Below are 20850 nucleotides of genomic sequence, written 5' to 3'. Positions count from 1 at the left end.
AAACATTTCCACGAGCCCGAGGTCGGAAAACTAACAAGTAGAATTGATCTGTATGTTACATTTAGTTAACATGTGGTTGGGGAATGTACCCAATATTCGCCTTCTTTAGTGCCTGTGTATACATGTACGTATATAGTAATCAAGTATACCTACAGCACACTGAAGTAGCCATTTGGCTACCAATTCTCTATTGGTTACGGGGTTATAGGCAACAGGGAGAAGGTTACAACTGGTCAAGACTGCTGTCAAAGTCAAAGCTTGCATGCATCCTGGTACATACTAATTACTGTCGTCCATATGGAATTTGCAGCTCAAAGTACTAAGTCTTACCTGCTGCTGCGCCTGTTCATTTCGCTATAAAATCTCACGTACTGGGTTAAAATACTCCAAATGAGCACGAATTCTGCCAGAAATGCATCGCATACTAGTATTACATGTAAATGACTCGCAAGTTTCAAGAAGGCATACTGCGTGTGTTTCTCCGAGTCGATTGAACGAAGAGTATACAAAGAGCGCTTGTTTCAGGAAAACACCTTCAAAATACCTGAGAACGTAGCAAATGTTCACCATTCAACCAATCACCACGTAACCAATTACATTACGTTAAAAGCAGGAGCTCTTTTTTAAAAGGCCCTCAAGGACATCCTAAATTGTGTTATTATCAGGCTGGGAAAAACATGATCAACACATGAGGCCTGCTGGGAAAAAGTTGATGAGCACTAATTAACGTTTGGAGTAATTAAGTTACATCCGTTGTTCTGAATTGTACTTGTCCTTATTTAATTTTTAGGGAATACAGTCGGGTGCGGCAAATGCACTCCCTTTATTGGTTGGGCTTTGATAGCGAACCAACTCCACTGACATGTTACTCAGTATTTGAATGGCCGATTTCCAACCACTTCCGAAGCATCGACATGAAAGTTATCATTCTCACTTGTGACATTTTTAAAGACCGCATTGACTTGATTTTATATCAACCTGGTCATCTAATGACTTCTATGACAAAGTGAGCGACTCTGTGTAAAAAGTATTTCGAACCCAAGTATGATCAAGTATGGTCAGTCTGACCAAGGAAGCTTGTATTTAACCCCCTTGGTCTGACCATACTTGATCATACTTGGGTCACACGATGCCAATATGCCATGCTGTACCCCTTTATCTCGCTAGATGTCCTTCCCGTACTGTCAGGAAGCTGACCTTTGCTCCCTTGTGAATCCTTAGGACATGTACTATATAATTTAAAAATCCGTCCGTCCGCGGTTACACCGGTTTTACCAGAATGTCGTACAGAAACCCTACCAGATTAAAGACCCGAAGAATCACATAAGCAGGTTTGTGGTGGATAAAACTATTTTACTGCTTATTTTGAGCATGCATTGAATTCATTTGCAGGTGTACCGGTAGTCTGGTGTATAACGTTACGTGTAGAACTCACTTCCGGGTTTTCTGGGTCTTTGCTGGACGACTCTCCGCGTTATTTGTTTCCCCTACTAGCCTCGTCCAGGTGGCAGAAACTGTTGGCAACAGTAAAAAATGACAAAACAGACAGATAACATGCCAGGGGAGTTCTTCCGCTAAAGGAGTGCTTGTTTTTTGGGAGGGCAAATAAATTATACTCCCCTGGCATGTCATCGGGTGCATTTTAGCCAATTTCTACTCTTTCCAGCCGCTTCTGAAGCATGTTGGAGGCCATACCCGAAAATCCTGTACCACAGAATATGTACAATAAAAGAACAATAAAGTTATCTTTTTGTCCAGGTGACGGTATGATGCTGCTACCCGTGAGGAAGCTAGTCAGGATGTGTACATTGCTGTTCCCTGGCTTTGCTGCCCTGATGCTGTTCTTGAACATCATGGACCAAGAAGGGAAGTGTACAACACAGCACCTGACATACATGGTGAGGAAAAAATCAGAGTTGATGTTGAGAGGGATTGGTGATTGCACTATGGAGTGACAGGATATGGTAGTATCTGTATTTTTCCAAAATACATGTATGTACATGTATGATGTGTTTGGTGAGTGTGTTTGTGTGTGTGTATGTTGGGTGTACATGTGTATGATGTATATGTGTGTGTGTGTGTTTGTGCGCGTGTGAGTGTGTGTGTATAGAACTTGGCATTTATTTTGTGTTAGAGTAGAAAGAAACTGAGTCGGTGAATAGGTTTAAACTAAAGTTCCTTCCATTTCTGGGCAGTGTGGCTTGCATGCTGAAGGGAAGGTGCAGGGACCGCTGTGCGATACCATGTGCTCCGAACGGCTCACCATCCACCGCTGTCTCAGCATGCGGCCCGAGAAACACGTCCTCCACGCGTCGTTGGAGCCAGAAGGACCATGGGATATGTTACATGAGCAGGCCGATGAGTTTGTCTTGAAGTTTTCCAGCAAAATCTGGTACCAGATGATCCAACAACACAAACCTTCAGACCCACAACTCAACTATTCTTACCTCATAGAGCAACAAGCGTACAAAATCTGCATGAACGAGTTCGAAAACAGCAAATCTTGTCACAGATTTGGGCAAAGGACGAGGTTATACGCTGACGGTGACGCTGATGGCAAGATTTCACAGAGTGAAGAATCCAACATGTTCAGTCTCCTGATGCAGCGAGAATTCTTTATGCTGCTGGCCCTGAATGACAGCAAGTCCACGTTAGATCTGTACGGTTACTGCGGCGGATTTTATGCAGTGCAAAAGGTGCAAAGCACCGCCTCCCAAGTCTTCGAAACTGATGATTACGTTTTGGATGTCTTACCAGATATCTTTCTGGATAATGTTAATGATATTTTGGTTCCCTTGGGTAAGATGCTGGGGCAGTATGGGGATGAGGCTGCGAAGTACCTACACCGTAACTTCGTACAAGTTCGATTCCCAGAGTGGAAAGAGAGGGTCGACTTTATCCAGCAGTGTTTTGGGATTCTGTATGACTTAAGTTCCCAGTTTGGGGTGACGGTGCGTTGCTGTGACAGTCACCTCGGCAACTACGGGATCACGGACTCCGGGCGGGTGGTCTACCTCGACATGGACAATGTCATGTCAACGAATGCGGTTTTGCTGTACCTCAGTCAACAGGAGTGTCAAACCGACGAAGACTGCACGGTTGGATCATATGACGACTGTTCCTCCAAGTGCAATAAAGACATAGGACAATGTCATAATGTCACGAAACAAAACGACCTCCACAACTTCTGTATATCCACCTTGTCACCAATGCTCGTGGCAAAGACAGTTGTTTTAGAAGTAGGCGTAGACAAGAAGCTAGTCAAAAAGTTGTCCAGCCTGGTTCGTGAGTGCGAAAAGCTGCCGTTGTTCACTACAGTCAAGGACTTCAGGGAAAAGGGGATACTGTACATATGGAACAAATTCAACAGAATTCTACGGGATGAAACAAGTGTGCAATAGGGCAGACTTCCAAGCATGAAAAATTGTAGACACAGGTGATGGTGAATAGAGGTGTGATCGGTCAAGGGGCCAAAATTAATGTGCAATACTTTTGTTTAAGGTTGTAATTTTGATGGAATAAAGTCATGTGACAAAAACAACTCATGCCTCTTAAGTTTCCTATTGTATGAAAGTGCTAATCTCCAAGCAGGTTTCTTCAGGGCAAAAATGACATAGTTGGCAAGCCCTTTACCAATCTATGGGGCCTAACTACAGTCCCTAATATAGTCCCTATGCTGCATTAGTAAAAGTTTGGTCTATTATGGCCACACATGCCTGGTAGCCATTTGCATTATAGCTGCTGAGTCTCTTTTATCTCCTACAGCAAGCAAAAGAGGCTTGACAGCTACAATATGGATGAAAACCAGGCCACGAACACACCCATACATGAATACTATTAAAGAAAAATCAGGCACCATTTGGTAAAAATGTCTAGTTCATCATGCTTTCATGGACTTTTATTCAATCTAAGTATTGAGATGGAACAACTTTATAAATAAGTTACTTTGAATCAAATTCAAACATCCAAGAGACTAAAGCTACACACAAATAACTTGACTGCAAAGTACAAAGTAATATGAGAAGATTTCTTCAAGCTGAGAAGACTGTAAATCACACGTCACATTAGCTTTAGACTAACATACTATCATCCTAGTTGTACACTACGATGTACAACTTCAAGTACTTGGATTAACCATACATTGTGAATCCTGACTATATACATTTTACACACAATACTGCAAGACAACATAAAGACACTTTACATTATAAAACTTGAAAATGCAGCAAAACTTTGTACTATTACAATATAAGGGTTTGGGTTATATTTTGTACAGATACTGACGTAGAGACGTACCCGTACATGTACATGGCAAGGAGCTATACCAGCAGAAGTTTATGCCCTGGTAATTCTGTCCTGCAAATTTGGAATGTTTTAGGTTAAGTAACAGCAACATATATTGTATTAGGTTTAACTTACAATATGTAGGAATGCACATTTCAGTCAATCTCATACAGATTTTTGGACCACCGTAACTGGAATGATAATATACAATTCCAAATCAGGATTAAGCCTAACTTTTAAGTTAAAAAACCTCAAGCAGATGGATGATTTGAACCTCAGATTTCTGACATTTTATGGTTTGATGTCTAGCAGCCAGCTCATCAATTTCTATCCTCCTAGTTCATACTACTGCCAAACAAACCTGTACTTTCTAGCTTGATCCTGGAAAAAGGAAAGCTACAATGTATATGAAATATAATATTATGATTCAAACCAGTCTAATGTATTGTTATGAACTGCTAAATTAAATCTAAACTAAAAGTGTGCTAATATGAAGCTGGTAGAACCATGTGCAGTATGGCTTGTATGTACATTTTATCTGATATGGTCTTCAGTTTTCATTTTTAAAACCCTTTTAGCATATCCTTGAAGCAACACAATTTACTAAATTCCTGGTCTCTGATATTTGGAATGCTTACAATAAGCTTCAGCTTAAAATATTCAATGTAATATGTATAAAAGTTCAAACATTCAGAGTATTTCAAGGATGACACTTAACTGATACAAATTCATAAATATTTAAAAATCTCTGCACAATTCTGAGTTTAGACAGTACTTGGGTACATGATGAAGTGAGAAGTTACTGACAGTTGATGCTTCTGGACTCAGTACTCAAGCTTATACAACACATCATCAGTTTGACAACTTAATGTTTAGCACACTGAAATAGCCAATTCTCTTTTGGTTACAGGGTTTGGAAGCAGGGAGAAGGCTAAGCCAAAGTTATCCTACAAAACATTGATTTCCACAAGTCTATTCTTCCTGTCAATTTTTAGATAATCCAGCTGCAACTCCTTTTAACTGTTTACAATTGACAGTTACAAAGTATTGAGTCAATGCAGCTACAATATGTAGGTAACATTTCCTAACATTCAGTTGCAATGACTCTAAATACAGCATTCAACTTCTAATACAGCCTTAATTAAAATAAGTCTTGACAACAAACTTGACAGCAACAAGTTTTAAGTTGATCTGTTGTAATGAGTCATAAAAAAGAGCCTGTTTGTCGACAACTCTGGTAGGAGTGGTCCATTAGAGAAGTTGTTCATATCAAGAGAAGCTACATGTACTACATGTATAATTACAGCTGCACTTCTTCAATATGATATAGAGCAGACTTTCCTGTAGATGTGTGTGCTTTATCTATGGGTAATATTACTGCAATTATGTGTAGGGTGGGTGGAGCCTTACGGCAGCTATGTGTAGGGTGGGTGGAGCCTTACTGCAGCTATGTGTAGGGTGGGTGGAGCCTTACTGCAGCTACAAATGTATGTGTATGGTGGGTGGAGCCTTACTGCAGCTACAAATGTATGTGTAGCGTGGGTGGAGCCTTACTGCAGCTATGTGTAGGGTGGGTGGAGCCTTACTGTAGCTATGTGTAGGGTGGGTGGAGCCTTACTACAGCTACATGTACATGTATGTGTAGGGTGGGTGGAGCCTTACTGCATCTATGTATAAGGAGGATGGGGTCTAACAGCTATGTATAAGGAGGATGGGGTCTAAGCTGATTTCTTGTTGCGGGATGCTGTCCTCTGCTGGTGGGAGACCAGGTCGGCTGACGTGCTCTTCCGAGAAGCTCCACCTGTGAGCAACAAGGAACAGTTTTTTTTAGACCATATCTATAAGCCATATTTACTGTCGTCTTTACAAACTAATTATAACTTGTAAACTTCTAACACAAGATCACACAATACTTAGCTTGATTCTGTTGTTGCTCTCAGTCTTATCTAAATAGAGTAGTTTTCCCTCCCCATGTGAATGGTTCAGACCTTACAGTACAAAACTGCTGTCAGTGTTATTCCTAAAGGCTGTTACTGGTTATGCAGCACACATAAAGAAACTGAGCTACACGTAGCAAGGAAAGAAAGGTAACTTTTATCCAGTAAAAGACTATGATTGACATTGGTTTATTGTGGACAAAGCTCTTACAAGAATAAACAAAACTTCTATGCTACAGAGTACATGTATAGGTGTAAGGACTACATGTATATGTGGTAAACACTACCTTATCACAGCGATAGGCCGAGGTGTCAGGAGAGACAGGAGGAAAACGCAGAGCTGCGCAGGAGGGAGGGAAGGAGACAGGAAGGAGAGAGACGAGAGATAAGATATGGGACAGTATTGTATAATAAAAGAGATACACCAGAAAGTGACCCAATGTTTCCTGAAGTATTTCCATTTTTCGACTAAGACTTTCTGTTGGTCGTTTCTATCTTTAGCCTGGGAGCCCCCCAGTTTGTATACTAGAGCTCCCATACTAATGGTCCCTAAAATGGCGAGTATGGGAGCCCCAGTAGGATGGCACCCAGGCTGTCTCTCTCTAGGCTGCGAGGACACTAATCCAAACTACCTACTAACAGTTAACTCACAGTTTACTACATTTAACCCGTAGTATGCTGAATCACCAGTTGAAAGTCATCATTTATTTATTTTACCAGAGGACTACTGCATTGTCATTGGGATGTAGAGCTAAAACTTCAAGGGAAATCATTGGGTCACTTTGAATTTGTGCCATAGATATCAAATCATCATGCTAGTTAGTTAGTGACAACCCACCATTAGTTAGTAATAACCTGTTCCATGGAAGTGCAGCAATGGGAACAGAACATGGTCAACACAAGGGGAATCGCACACAAACTGTTACAGACACATAACTAAAACATGTACACGTACAAATGTAGTTACAAACACATGTATAAGTAGACATATGTTTTGTATATACCAAACAGCTACCTCAGCATGCTAAAGGTTAAGACATTAGTAGTAAAGGGAACCTCAATACAAATGTGGTAAGGTACATTGTATTTGTGATTGTATTTTAACTGTGGAAGACAGTGCAGGTATTACACCACTTCCCGAATTTCTCCGCATACTGCCCATATCCTTCCATCCAGTCACCTTCAGGCATGACCTCCCTATCAATCAATTGTTGAAATCACTTCCCACCCACTATGCAACCGAAGTTATTGGGATACAATGTACAAGCAGAAACAGCCACCCAAAACAATACTTTCGTTCCCGGAAATAACAAAGTTGACAATACTGAACCCAGAGGCTACTGGTATAGCTAGCATAATAGGCCAGATCTAGACTTGTTGCCTTTAACCCCGAGACCTCCATGGTTCAAAAAGAGGTTGACCTTACTTTGTCTGCCGGATGTTGGCCTGGATAAAGGCGGAGATGATGACCTCTGCGGGCCGGGCGGTGGCGTGCTCAGCCGCCCCCCTCCCACCTCCGGAGTCCGCGGGATCTTCGGGCGACTGCCGAACGCCTGGGAGTAGTCATTTACACTGTCGAAGAGAGGCAGTAAATAATTGTTTGCTTTAACCTTAATTTGTTTATATAGAAGCTCGAATCAGCCTGCAGACAGCTTTTCATTGAGGTCAAAGATACAGTTTGCATCATTTAAAGTCATCATAAATCTATACACATATTTTTACACATACATGGTACATAATACATGCAAAAGAGTGAAAGCTGATATATGGTTCACATCCATTTCTTTTGTATTGAGACAAGGTTCATCAGTCCAATGGTCTCTGAGTCTATACAATGTACTAAGTCTTAAAGGCTCCCAGAAAGTAGGTCTTACAAAATATGGGTCTCAGTGTGGAGTGCACAAAATGATCTCCATCAAGAGTAGATGTTCTATTATTACTCACTTGCTACTTTTTGAGCTTGGCCTGAGGAACTGATCATCCACCACTGGTGCAAGGGGACGAGATGACTGCAAAACAGAAATGAACACAGCGGTCATTCAAACTCATCCCTCCTGCTTTTCTAGATTGAGCCCCAAGGCTGAAATACCCTAGACACACTGGATTAACAACCCACTGCCCCTACGGCCTCAAAAAAAGGTAAGGAACCTTTTACGCAACAATCACAACCTCAGAAGCATACAGATCTGTATGTGTATAGCCGGTATAACCGCCTTTTGGCGTAACACACCAGCTTCGCAGGCACGCGGCGCGGCGGCAGCTGGCTATATTACACCGATCAACTTGTTACACCTAGCCCTTGAACTTCTAGCTCTAGACATTGTTTAAAGCTATCTATTGACAATGCCCCTACTGTACTTGGTGACAGTGAGTTCCACTCTGCGATAGTTCTAGGAAAAAATGATGAGGAAACACCTAGTACATACCCCAGTGTGTGTTGCCAAGAAATCAGATGTCTGCCCATCCCCTGCTGCCATGGAAACACAGGTAAACAAAAATTTGTTTAGCCAATAATTATCAATGATGTTACACATAGAATTTAGTACTACAATGTACATATTATCAAGTACTGAAGAAGGTGACAGACAGTCACCAAAATGTCAGATCTGAAAACCCACTGGTTGAGGAATAAATAAAGTATTAAAATACAAAAGTACAAATGTATATAATATAAAGTCTCTAGCCAAGCTGACTAATTCTATTCAAGGATGACATTCCATCAATGTTGTGTTGGAAAAGATGTCAACCAAACATCCAACGAAAACCATGAAATATCTGGGTTTTGCAAAGGTGCAGTACGTTCTGCTCCTTACCTGCATTCCTGTTACCAGTCTGTGGCCGGCTGGGGCCGGTGTTAGGCCGGCTACGACTGCCTGCCTGGGTCGGAGGTCGAGAGTTGGAGGTGGCCGGCCGAGAGTAACCCTGCACCAAACATGGATCATGTGGAATATTTAATATATTTATAAATTATAAAAGCTTTTTTTTTAAGCCGTGTTCAAGCAAAAACAGGCCAGAGAAGAAACAACTTTATACATGTAGCTTTGAAGCCGTCATCCATTACAAATTGTACACCATTTTCAATATACTAGCACCTGAAAGTGAGCATATTTTTAATTGTGATAGAACAAGAGATCTGGATAAGTTACTTACATATGTGTACTACATGTATGTGACATATCAAAGCTAGAGTAGGTTTCACTCACCCCTACGGCACCGTTATTGTACTGTCCCTTAGTCGGGGACTGGTAGCCAGCTGCAGCTCGTGATCTGTAATCGGAAAAGAAAAAAAGTTATATGAAAGTTTTCTATCTCTTAAAAGTCACATACGTTTTCTTGTGGGAGTACTTTAGTTAAAAAGAAAGCATCTTTTACTGGTGTAGTTAGTTTGCAAGTAAAAAATCTCACCCCTGCTGTGATGGTATCAGCCCAGCTTTCCGTGATGTCGGTGTGATCGGTCGTGTCAACGGCTCGTTTAAAGCAGAAACGTTGTCTGTCCACCCCTAAACCATAAAGAAGATACATTCACATACATGTAATACTGTTACAATATGATTATAATGACTCAATGCATGTACTAGCATGTACTATCCATGACTTCAACAGCCATATATACACCACAAGACTGTTAAAAAAAAAGAAAAGTTGGTGCTGTGCCTGAATGTGAAATATTACATATCACACAAAACAGAGCTAGCAAAGTCAAATACTAGACAGAAGTATAAACAAATACAATGTTTCACCAACCTTCCTCCTTGGGCTCAAGGAATGGGTCATAATCTGTGAAAACATAACAGGCTTAAGGTGAGGTTAGGTGCACATGGAAAAGTGCATAGGTTATAAATGAAAGTAAGATGCAGTACACTTATATAATATTGTGTTTCTTGAAGAACAAAAAGCAACTGGATAGATTTTGGTCAGTTTCCAAAATCTATCCAGTTGCTTTTGCAACAATTTCCTTGAATACAAAAAAAAGAGTGTTATAGTGCGCAAAAAAATAGTATATACTAGGAAAGAATGACAGCCATTTTCATACACCACACCAGGCATGGTCCCTGAGCAGAGTGTACATCTATATTGAGGAGGAACGTACCCCCAGGTACTCAGAACTCAGTAGTTTCTCTCCCACCAGTTCTCCTGGTGCTGGTTTCAACACCTCCGCCTTATCCAGGTCTGCCTCCATGGCATCTTGGTCCTACAATAAATAAACAAGATATTAAAGATTACCTCCATGATATATATTTTTTAGTGAATTTCTAGTTTTATTCAATTATTATTTACGAAGTTACCTTGATGCCATCTTCAGTCGAGAAAGGCAGCGCATGTTGTGGACTGATCTAACGGCTTTTGCCGTGCTCATACATTAGCTCCTTCCAGTGAAGATCAAGACAAGATTTGAACATGTTAACCGTTTTGCTGGAGACTATACTCTCCTGTAGAGAGTTTCGGGTGTTCACTATCCTTGTACTACTAAACACCTGTGTTCTGGCATTTTAAGCTTAAGGCTATGTCCTCTTCGATCCTGTACATCTTAGTATGATACCGGACTTGTCTCAATGTTGCTGTTCATAGAACTTTAGTACTATAACCTGTAATTAGCTTGTCAACAGAACACACTGCGCCTGCGGATATTTTTGTTGGATGTTTGGTCAACGTTGCATCAGAATTTTGCCTCTTGCAGATGATATTTAATCTGACACAACATTTCAAAAGTACAAGTAAAGACCGATTCAAACTAAATCTCTAAAATCACCTCATCATCATCATCGTCCTCCTCCTCTTCATCATCCGAGTCAGCATCACTCGGCGGCTCGTTAGAGTTCAGCTGTTTGATGATGAACTCAAACTGTCGGTTCATGTCGTTGTTTCCCTCCTTAATGTACATCTTCAGGATGTCTTCCAGGCCCTGATGACAACAATAGACAACAGTCATACATGTAATGTAGCCTGGGTGCCATCTTCCGTGGTTTCCACCATGGTAGCCAGCAACATTAGGGAGCCGGCGGAAACTACGGAGGATGGCTCCCAGGCTACTTGTAATGTACCACGAATACAGTTTTGTGAATAAAGTTGTGGCATAGTGAGATTGTGAGTGTGCTGTTTGTGTATTGCTCATTCCTATCCCCCTCCCGTTTGGGACACCAATAGTGCTATTCCGGACTATTGTATAGGCCAGGGAACTGCATAAAAAAAGGGGGACACATGGGCTATACAGATATGTGGAATCTACTGTAAAAACAACTCCAGTTTGAATGTTTCCCAATTAAACTGTAATTTATGGGACACTTGCCATTGACCTTTTCATTGAAACTAGGTTAGAAATTCCTAAACTTGGCTGGACACATTAACCTTACACCAGATAGATTGCTCTAAAAAAATCAAGACAGTATAAGGGTCATATCTATCACAAAACCATCCTTACCATTGCCTTGGCCTCCTCTTTGATGGTGGGAATAGCCAGGATACTGTACAGGGCACCATTCACATATGGCCGGATCTGAGGGGGAAAATATTGTGATATTTTATATCTATACTGAATTTTTTTGTTGGATATATCATCTTATAAATAAAGCACAGTCTGTAATGCTTGCCATGGATGACTTCATGGTACATGTAGCTTTTCAGATCATACTAGTACCATTCAAGGGGAACTCTTGGTGTTGGTGATATATTTTTTAAAACAAACTCTTTAGTTTAGAACTTAGAGCAAACAAGACTACCAGAAGATATCACTGTGAAACTGGAACAGAATCCAATATAAAACTGGTTCAATAATATATTTACATAATCATGTCCATCCCGGAGGTAGTCACATGCCTGGAAAGTGTAAATAACAACATACTACTGGTCTATCCATTGAATAATACAGGTGACCATGGTTAAAAAAGAGACCGCTTTCTCCCTTCAAATTTACCTCTCAAATGCAGGAAGTCACGCTTTAAAACTCAAGGGTTAGAAAAATTTCTATACCCCAATATTGTGATCACCCACCCCCATAGAAATCATTGAAAATGCACTCAGCAGTCCGGGCTTTTCCAACCTTAACAACACTGGGAGTATATAAAGATTTACACTGGATGTGTGTGGTAAAATAACAGTTCTTCCCACCTCCTGGTTGTCAATTCCCAGTAGGTCTGTCAGCACCTTCAGAACCTTGTGGGCCTCCATTGCACACTTGTGTTTACCTGGAAGAAAACATAACACAATCAAGTTCTACCTCTAACACATAATCTATGGCTAAAACCATAGGTCCTTGGTTCAAATCCTCCAACATGCCCCGATGTTGTGCCCTGGAAAAGGCACTTTACACAACCTTCTTTACACACTCCTTTCTGCCACTTGCTGCATAACGTAATCCAACACCACAGGGTTGCGACAGCACCAGTAACCATGGTGACAGCCTTTTGGTCCAGGCCAATGACCTTATTTCTTTGGAAGGGAAGAAGAGGAAGAAGAAGAAACTGAGCAAAAAATTTGTTGTAAATATAATAGTTACCTGCAGTCCTGAGACACAAGTTCATGAGCAATGCCACGGAATACTCCAGGGTGTAATCTGATAGTGCATCGCTGTCTTCTAGAATGTCAACTAGCCAGGAGATGATGCCATTGTCAATCATCAGACTCTGTAGATGTCGTCTGTAAAAACACACAGGAGAGAGAAAATTTACAATTCAAAACTCCAATATTTGGAGAATGCTGATGATGTAAAGAGTTAATCATGGCAACAATGTTAACACATGTTGCAAATAACATCAACTTTTAAATTATCATTGACAGCATTTATAACAAATCAAATCAAGCTATTGCAGTGGATCTTAATTTTATTTCAAACCACCCAGTCTACCTGGGACCTATAACACAATTTACTGAAATTTATAAAATAGAGGTTCATGAACGAAAATTCATGTATTTGTATTTAACCTTAAGCATGCTAAGGTAGCTGTTGGGTCCCAAATTTGTACTGGTTATGAGGATAGGCAGCAGGGAAAAGGTTAATAACTCAAAGGAAAATGCAAACTTTGGCCTTGTACATGACACAAATATTACATGTATTTCCTGTCTATTGTAAGTTTTGCCTACCTTAGGCTGAGTTTCTGCAGGGCTCCGAGTACATTTTCCCGTGTGATGGAGTCCTTGTCCTCAGCTTTCAGCGTATCCTCCAACACCTGCAACACTTCCGTACACTGTGCCAGGTACGTCCGACCGTCAGCGAGCGACGCAAATGTGTTGAACAGTCGTGCTGTGTACTGTCTCACCACCTCACTGGGCGAACTCAGCATGTCCAACACTGCTTGCTGAAAGAGTTTGCAATGGGTAAATATAACTTAGTTCTGGGGAAATAGGAGTTTTTGAACACCTTAATTCTTGGTTGATAACTCTGATATTTGAAGGCATGACTGTTTCTTGTTCTTTTTTGGGCTGGTATCAGATACTTATAGTTGATACGTCCACCAGTTTATACCGGTACACATCACCTCACCCTGTGCGGTCCTTCCACCGTGCACCCCAGCAGGTCGTTGTTGATGTACGCTGCCAGGACCGTGTTCCGCTGTTCCCCGGCAACCGAACGCGTCAGTCTCTGCAAGTACAGGGAAGACATGTTGATGGAGTTTGAAACATCCAGGTAATGAGGTACAAAAGGAAATTATTACTCAAGCAACAAAAGTGGAAAAGTGTTGAAAACTGCCAGATGTTTCAAGTACCGTCCACTACTTGAACAAGTGCATGACTGTGTATTATACATGTTGTAGTAGTACTGAACATATATTGCTCGCAGCAGTTGATTTTGACTTTTTTTGTCCCATAGATAATTATTATTTATCTGTTGTTATTTTGTTGTTGTTGTTTAGACCGACCCATCTGAGTGCCTGCAGCAGCAGTGCCCTAATTCGCTCCGGCCCGTGTGTCATGTCTCGCTTTACGCTGTCGTAGTCCAGCGACGGCAGCAGCCCCGGTTCATCCGCAGGCTTCGTTTGACTGTGGGGCATTATAGGACATAATCAGGACAGGAATATATTTTTAGTAACATAATAGTACAAGTTATGTATCAAACTAAATCTTCTTTCCTTTTTCTGACTGTACTATACAAGTCTGATGATACCTCAAACATAAAACTGCTGCAAATACTGGTATTTCACAATCACTTTTGCCCAAAAATCACTTCATTTCTGTCACAAGCAAGAAGAACACGATAATGACTTCAAATCTTACTTTTGTGGAGCTATGGAGTCCCTTAGTGCTGCTCCAGCCTGGAAAACAAAAACATTAACAACTTCATAAGGATTAAAATGCCTGTGATACAGTTACAACATTAAAATAATATTAATAATACATGTACATGCACATTATTATGACAAGTATATCACAGTGACTGCCTTCAAATTCTTTGTTGTCATTATCAGACATTTAAAAAAAACTAAACTTTGGTCACTTTTAGTCTACATAATATTGTATCAAGTGCCCAAATGACCTCCCACATTCTGGAATAGCACAGTCATTTTCACATTTTACGTCAACCCAATTGAGTTTGTTCTGTCAAACAAAAATGAAGAAAGAGGAAAATTTCAAGCTAGAAAAAAACCTGCTTCCACACCTTATATCACTTCCATAACAATATTTCTCATGCAAATAACCATCGTGCATGCATGATTAACCACCATCACCATAGTAACAAAGTAATAGCAGTTTGGTTGCCATAGTTACCTGGTAATAATCAGGCTAGAGAGCCGCAACACAATGGAGTGAATGAGGAAAAGAGAGGAGCAGAGGAGGAAAAAGGGTGCAAAACACAACAACCTTCAGTGTAAATTCTGTAAAAAAGGAAACTCAGCGGAAAAACCATTAGACCACAGCAATTAAGTTTCTTATTCCTTAAACCTGAGAAATAAAAGTAGGAAAACTTGAAGATGTGCATCCAGTTCCCCTCCAATGCTGCCCAAAAACTAAAGAATTTGATTATGTCCCCCATTTAAAAGAAAAGAAGCTTGGCATTGAAAGAGTCTCTAAATCATGAAAATCTAGAATATCTTGACAAAAAGATCTGTCATTCAATGTCATATTCCCTATCATTATTGTATGACTGTAACTTCATATCAATCCACTCCCAATAATTACATCTTTGTGACATCTTAGAAGATTTTTCTGACATGCATACCAAGTCTACAATCTCACAAAATGACAGAATCATATTGTATACACAATATACAGTTGGTATAAAAAAACCTTGAAGTACCAAACTGACCATTAATTACCAGCATATCTATGAAAACAACAAACCAAAATTAACCTTGAAATTGTTGTTGAAACAACAATTCCTTTAATTATCGTGTTGTTCACAACTTAATGGTGTGAGTGTATGAACGACACTTACCGTTCCAGGTCTGGTGAAATCCATGGTCTGTCTCATCTGGTTACTGAAGAGTCGATTACAAACACCTTGTAGATACTCTGGTGTCACCTGTTTATTACAAAAGGAAAAGTGATCAGTCTAAACCCATTTGTTGCCAAAATGTATTATGATTCTTGCTTTCTTGGGTTGATTTGCAGAGACATTAGGAAAAGGTGTACAGAAGTTGAAGGAGAACTCACCATGTCACCATGCACACAGTTTTCCAGAGAGTCGACGAGTTCTGCTGTGATTCCAATCAGGTTGTGATAGTCACCCTGGGGAAGGTCAAAGTTTGCATAGATAATGAGGCACAAAGTCTGCTGGAACTAGTGGTCATTCCTGTAACCTGTAATGTATTGTGCACAGCATTTTGGCAGGACATCTCATATAAGGTTGCATTTAGGATGACACTCCGTCTATAGGTTTCTAATGTTTTGTTGGAAAAGATATGGTCAGCAGCAGGCAAAATTATATGATGCAACGTTGACCAAACATAAAAAAAAACAGTAAAAATTCAAGTTTTCTAGAGTTTGACTGTAACTCACCTGCATCTTGTTGTATCTCTTCATGTATGTCATGGTTCTCTTCTCAGCATCTACAACCTGCTGCTGCATGTGCTGCATCTGTCCCAACATCTCTGGACAAGGGAGGCACAAACAAACAAACACATTCAAACCAAATGACAAGTCTAGTCATTCCCATTATCATTTAAACGGGTTTAAATCACCAAAAACTTGCTTCATGTCAAATGAGTACCACAAGTTGGTCATGCTTGCAAATGGTATCTCTTGTATAATACCTTTACAGATATTGCAAATCTAGAAATGTTCTTCCAACCACCAGCTAACCATGGCCAAATCTCTCATCAACAACCGAATGTTTAAAACATTTTGAAACTTTGGCTGGTGCAGCCGAACAGTAGCTGACCTGGCCAAACACCAGCTGACCTTGCTCAGTCCCAAACTACTTTTAACCATGGTGGGGGGAGTTCAACAGTTTTTGTGGGGAAATATTCAGCCATGCGTGACAGAGGATTTACTGACCCTTACTGACGGAGCCTCCATCCCTGTACATGTCAAACAGTCTTGGCTGGGACGCTGACTTCAGGGTCAAGGTAAGAAACTTCTCCAGACGCATCTTCAAGTCAGGGACCCAAGATTCCTGCAAGGAGAGGAAAGAACTTTTAAGAACAAAACATCTGTGGTAGTTTTTGGTTTGCAAAGTTTGCCATTCCTCTAATTCACTCTATCAAAACTGTTACAAAGTACATGACAAAGCTACTGAGTACTAATGCCAGAGGGTTTTTCTATAGAGAGACTGCCATTCTTTTTTCACAGAAAGCCGCAATACTGAATGCCTTAAATTTTGAAATTACTAGTATCATAATGCAACTTGATGAAAATTTAGTAATACATTAAACCAGTTGCTGGTATAGCTCCAAATTTCTAGTGCTCTTCCAGGTTTATAGTGATTACATCTTTGAGAAAAACATTCTAATGCCTACAATGTACATCTTTCTTTATCCAAAATGGTGAAATCTTACACAACGCCACACTTACAGAGAATAGCTCCTTGAAGGAGGGATGAGCGCGTGGGTTGGGGACGAAGGGAAGTGCGTAGAACGGGAGGAACTCCGTGGTCTGGCTAAGAGAAGCGCCGCCCGTCTCGAGGTAGTCTTTAAACGCTGACATGGCTTCATCCATCTTGGCTTTGCTCTGCAGAGGAGAAATGTGATAAGATAATTTTCAAATCCACCTTCAGATTTAATTAGAAATGTCTAGCTAAAATATTTGGTTTCCTAACCCTTACCATCAATTCATGTCATATACCCTGTGCGTGTAGATGTGTACTAGTATTTGCCAGCAAACTTTCAATCTTTACAGCATCAAAACCTCAAAGTGTGTCATCAAAGCTGAATAATATGATATTAGTGAGTAAAATCTATAATTAAGCTCATCTTTTAAATCATGAGCTAAATTAAAAATCTATGTATCTGACATGTCATATAAGTCCATAGGACATACTAACAATATCCTTACAACTTTTCAGGAATATTTCTTGTGTTAAGTTTTTGCCAGTACTGTAGTTAACAATACTCACATTTTTGCTTTGTCCGTACTTGATAGGGTAGATGGCAAAGTAGATATGTAGGTAAAACTCCAGCTTCTGACTAACAGAGTCGTCCTTCCTGATGTAAGACGGGATGTGCTGATCCCACAGCACGAAGAAATCACGCCGCTCACCGTGGTCAAACAGGGTCACAAACTCTCGCTATTAATGAATAGGAGTAAATGTATCAACAGTAATGTAATATACATGACACTGCTAGGCTTAACTTCGCAAACATGTATATAGATCTGAATTTTTAAATTTATACAACTCATCAGGAATCACTGGAATAGAAAAAGTCAAGTATATCCTGATGTTATTTCCTTCAATCAAAGTCAAGTGTGTTTATCAGGCTAGTTTATGAGTGTGACTTGTTGCTTGCAATTTGGGCCCACAAATGATTATACTATACATGTAGTAACTGTCAGCAATTAAATCATGGCCTTCCAACACCATTTAAGTAACGGTGCTTACATGGTGTAGCCAATTGGATATACATTGTATAATATAGAATAATCTAATACAGTTAAAAGCTCTTAGTTACATTAGACTGCAACTTAGTTACAGTCAGATGATACATTACATTGTGTATACTACTAGTGTAATTTTTGGCACCAATTTATACACTATACTAAGCAATTCACTGACAAAATTATCCCTGAAATACATCCTTTAAAGATCTCACCTGTAAACCCAGTTTCTTCTCGTTGTTCTTGACACGCCCGCCTGAGATGGGGTTGGGTTTGCCCTTTCTGGAGCACTCCTGCTCAAACGTGGTGGATGTGTCCTCATAACTACAGAAGTCCAGATACTGCAGAGAAGGATGCAACAGATTTAAATGCACATCAATGACATCAGGTAAAAATCTACATTCAAACTTTGTATATCAATAATTACAAAATGTAACTACAGGACTAGAGACTGTGACTAAAAAAACGCTATGTGACCTTACTTGAAATGATGGTACACAATGTATTTTGTTTCTCATCTCATAGAGTTATTAATTTTCTAATTTTTTTCCTAAAATTCCTAATTTCAAAAACATTATGTTTAGTCTTTTTCACTCACAGACTCACTATCCAGGATAATAGAAATTACCATTGGATAAGAGAATAATTGATTCAAATTCAGACACGTTGGTCAATATATACTCTGTAGTCTTCTTGTCCATCATGTTAATATATATGTATATATATATATTTAATAATTACAGTTTGCAAAGATGAGTAAAGGTTCAGTTATTTATTGGCCTAGAAAGATGCAACCTGCAGTCTAAGCTTTCTCCTTGTCTAGACATAATAATCCTTGGGGCCTTTTGTGTAGAAGTGGTCAATAGATATAAATACTGGCATAAACCTATAATTACTTTCACTCTACCATAAATAATGCAAAAAAGACAGTGTGCACTATTCCAGCCAGGGATGTGAGTTCAGGGAATGGTTTTATAATTTCAAAAGGTCTATGTGAGACAGTTATAACTGTACTGTATGTACACAAAGGAAGAATTTTTGTCGTTACTATTGCATGAGAGACTAGTTCAAAAGCTAGTTACAGTAATCCATGGTGTGTAGAGTATGAATCCATTGCACAATTCCCTTACATAATACACACTTGACTGGACCCTTTCATGTCACATTTCTAAGGACGTCAAAATACATGTGTGATGTTACCATGGCAGCATAAGAATACAGTACAGCGAATACAGCTATTAATACCCAATTCATATACATGGAAATAACTCTTGGTATTTTTGCATGTCTCTTTAAAATATGAAGTGACAAATGCTTTCCTATAATATTCAAGTTTACCTCTTTGACAATGTTGTTCAGTTCAGCCTCAAAAGCCACCAGATCCCCCATGGTCCCAGCACAGAGTTACAAAATAACACACAGCATGGAACTGTCAGAACCCCATCATATATATTTCTGGTCCTGTTCACCTGTGAACACAAGTTGGACAGGAACTTCAGACAACTGTGGTAGCTGATTCATAAAATCAATGTCAGTGTTGGAGACCAATCAAACTGAACTACAAAATTATTATACATGTAGTATACACAATGTAGGTAAAAACACGTGTGTATATCTACTTCTACTCCATATCACATTGTTTCTTATCTACTTTTCTGGTATTGCCTTTGATGGAGTTACATTTTACAAGAACACGTTACCTTTCAGAACAATATGTGTTGGGCCATAAGTTCATGGTTTGAACTGTGCATATTCAAAGTCACAGGTGAAGGCCTCTATCATTCTTGTAAACTGTTTTTGTCTAGACCATATTTGATAATGTGGTCAGAGTCTGTTAGACATGTTTTGGTTATGTCTCAAGGGTCTTCATCGTGTACATATATCATTCACAATGTATCACGCTGTTACATGCGCAGTAACATGTTTAAACAATGAATAGTGAATTCTGCAGTGCTCTTATCCCCACCACTGTTAGTTTTACTCTCAAGCTTTGTTCATTCACTTTCTGTGCCACCTGGACAAACAAACAACAACCTGTGTAAAGGTGTGTACTGTACTTTCGTACTGGGCAAAATGTTAATTTTTGTTATTTTGTAATATGTATAAATCTAGATTTATACAGACATGATAAGGGGAAATTCACTCGACCACATACTGGTATTTTGTTGGCAAATTATGTTGCTAAAATTATTTTGAGAAGAAAAATATCTTGTCCATGTCATGATCATTTTTGTTTATTTCTACATTACACTATTACTGCAATTAATCTTGATTGATCCTCATTAAGACACAAGTTTACCTTAAAGCAATACAGCAAATTCAAGTTCAAAGAGAAACCCAACAAGACATCATAGTCATACCAAAATCAACTCATCCAAGAAGCCCCCCCCCTGCCTTGTCTACAGTAAGCGTCCCAAGATACTAGCACTTCCTCAGATCTGATCGTCCACAAAAACAAAACATTCGCCATTTCCCTTTCGATTCAACCTTCAAGAATCATACACAACCTTCTAAATGGTTTGTACTAGAAGTAAAACTCACCTAGCGGTCCTGGTCGTGCCTTTGAGCGATAAAATGTCCTTAGAAACAGAACAGTCTACCTCAACATCGCCTTCCAAGGAAAGGTATTACACCATGTCTGTTATGTCGGCCGTGATTGGCTAGT

General features: G+C 39.8%; 2 protein-coding genes across 2 annotated transcripts; one reads left to right on the top strand and one right to left on the bottom strand.

Annotated features, from left to right (window-relative positions):
• The first annotated feature begins 1194 nt into the window (after nucleotides 1–1194).
• LOC109484178 (protein FAM69A-like) lies at nucleotides 1195–3532 on the top strand. The gene is made up of 3 exons (XM_019787402.1): nucleotides 1195–1331; nucleotides 1759–1898; nucleotides 2196–3532. The coding sequence occupies exons 2-3, from the start codon at nucleotides 1767–1769 to the stop codon at nucleotides 3399–3401; spliced, it is 1338 nt and encodes a 445-aa protein (XP_019642961.1). The 5' UTR covers nucleotides 1195–1331; nucleotides 1759–1766; the 3' UTR covers nucleotides 3402–3532.
• Nucleotides 3533–4714: 1182 nt separating this feature from the next.
• LOC109484113 (lisH domain-containing protein ARMC9-like) lies at nucleotides 4715–20818 on the bottom strand. Its single transcript, XM_019787335.1, has 28 exons — nucleotides 20727–20818; nucleotides 19524–19654; nucleotides 18401–18526; nucleotides 17707–17877; nucleotides 17166–17321; nucleotides 16650–16767; nucleotides 16152–16243; nucleotides 15807–15881; nucleotides 15589–15675; nucleotides 14922–14936; nucleotides 14430–14467; nucleotides 14075–14195; nucleotides 13699–13797; nucleotides 13299–13513; nucleotides 12715–12854; nucleotides 12327–12403; nucleotides 11641–11715; nucleotides 10972–11124; nucleotides 10312–10413; nucleotides 9966–9998; nucleotides 9627–9721; nucleotides 9425–9488; nucleotides 9035–9143; nucleotides 8648–8691; nucleotides 8166–8236; nucleotides 7648–7793; nucleotides 5985–6085; nucleotides 4715–5847 (listed from the first exon to the last, which is right to left on the bottom strand). The coding sequence occupies exons 2-27, from the start codon at nucleotides 19572–19574 to the stop codon at nucleotides 6003–6005; spliced, it is 2556 nt and encodes an 851-aa protein (XP_019642894.1). The 5' UTR covers nucleotides 19575–19654; nucleotides 20727–20818; the 3' UTR covers nucleotides 4715–5847; nucleotides 5985–6002.
• Nucleotides 20819–20850: the final 32 nt, after the last annotated feature.

Source organism: Branchiostoma belcheri, unplaced genomic scaffold, assembly GCF_001625305.1.
Source record: "Branchiostoma belcheri isolate BF01 breed outbred unplaced genomic scaffold, Haploidv18h27 scaffold69, whole genome shotgun sequence".
NCBI lineage: Eukaryota > Metazoa > Chordata > Leptocardii > Amphioxiformes > Branchiostomatidae > Branchiostoma > Branchiostoma belcheri.
Note: the sequence above shows the minus strand (reverse complement) of the source record. Positions and strands in the feature narration are given on the sequence as shown.

Coding starts and splice junctions, on each gene's coding strand:
- LOC109484178 (XM_019787402.1), top strand. CDS start 1,767: ATGATGCTGCTACCCGTGAGGAAGCTAGTCAGGATGTGTACATTGCTG. Junction 1,899..2,195: donor CACAGCACCTGACATACATG/GTGAGGAAAAAA, acceptor ATTTCTGGGCAG/TGTGGCTTGCATGCTGAAGG.
- LOC109484113 (XM_019787335.1), bottom strand. CDS start 19,574: ATGGGGGATCTGGTGGCTTTTGAGGCTGAACTGAACAACATTGTCAAA. Junction 12,855..13,298: donor CTGCAGAAACTCAGCCTAAG/GTAGGCAAAACT, acceptor GTGTTTTTACAG/ACGACATCTACAGAGTCTGA. Junction 9,722..9,965: donor CCTTGAGCCCAAGGAGGAAG/GTTGGTGAAACA, acceptor TTTATGGTTTAG/GGGTGGACAGACAACGTTTC.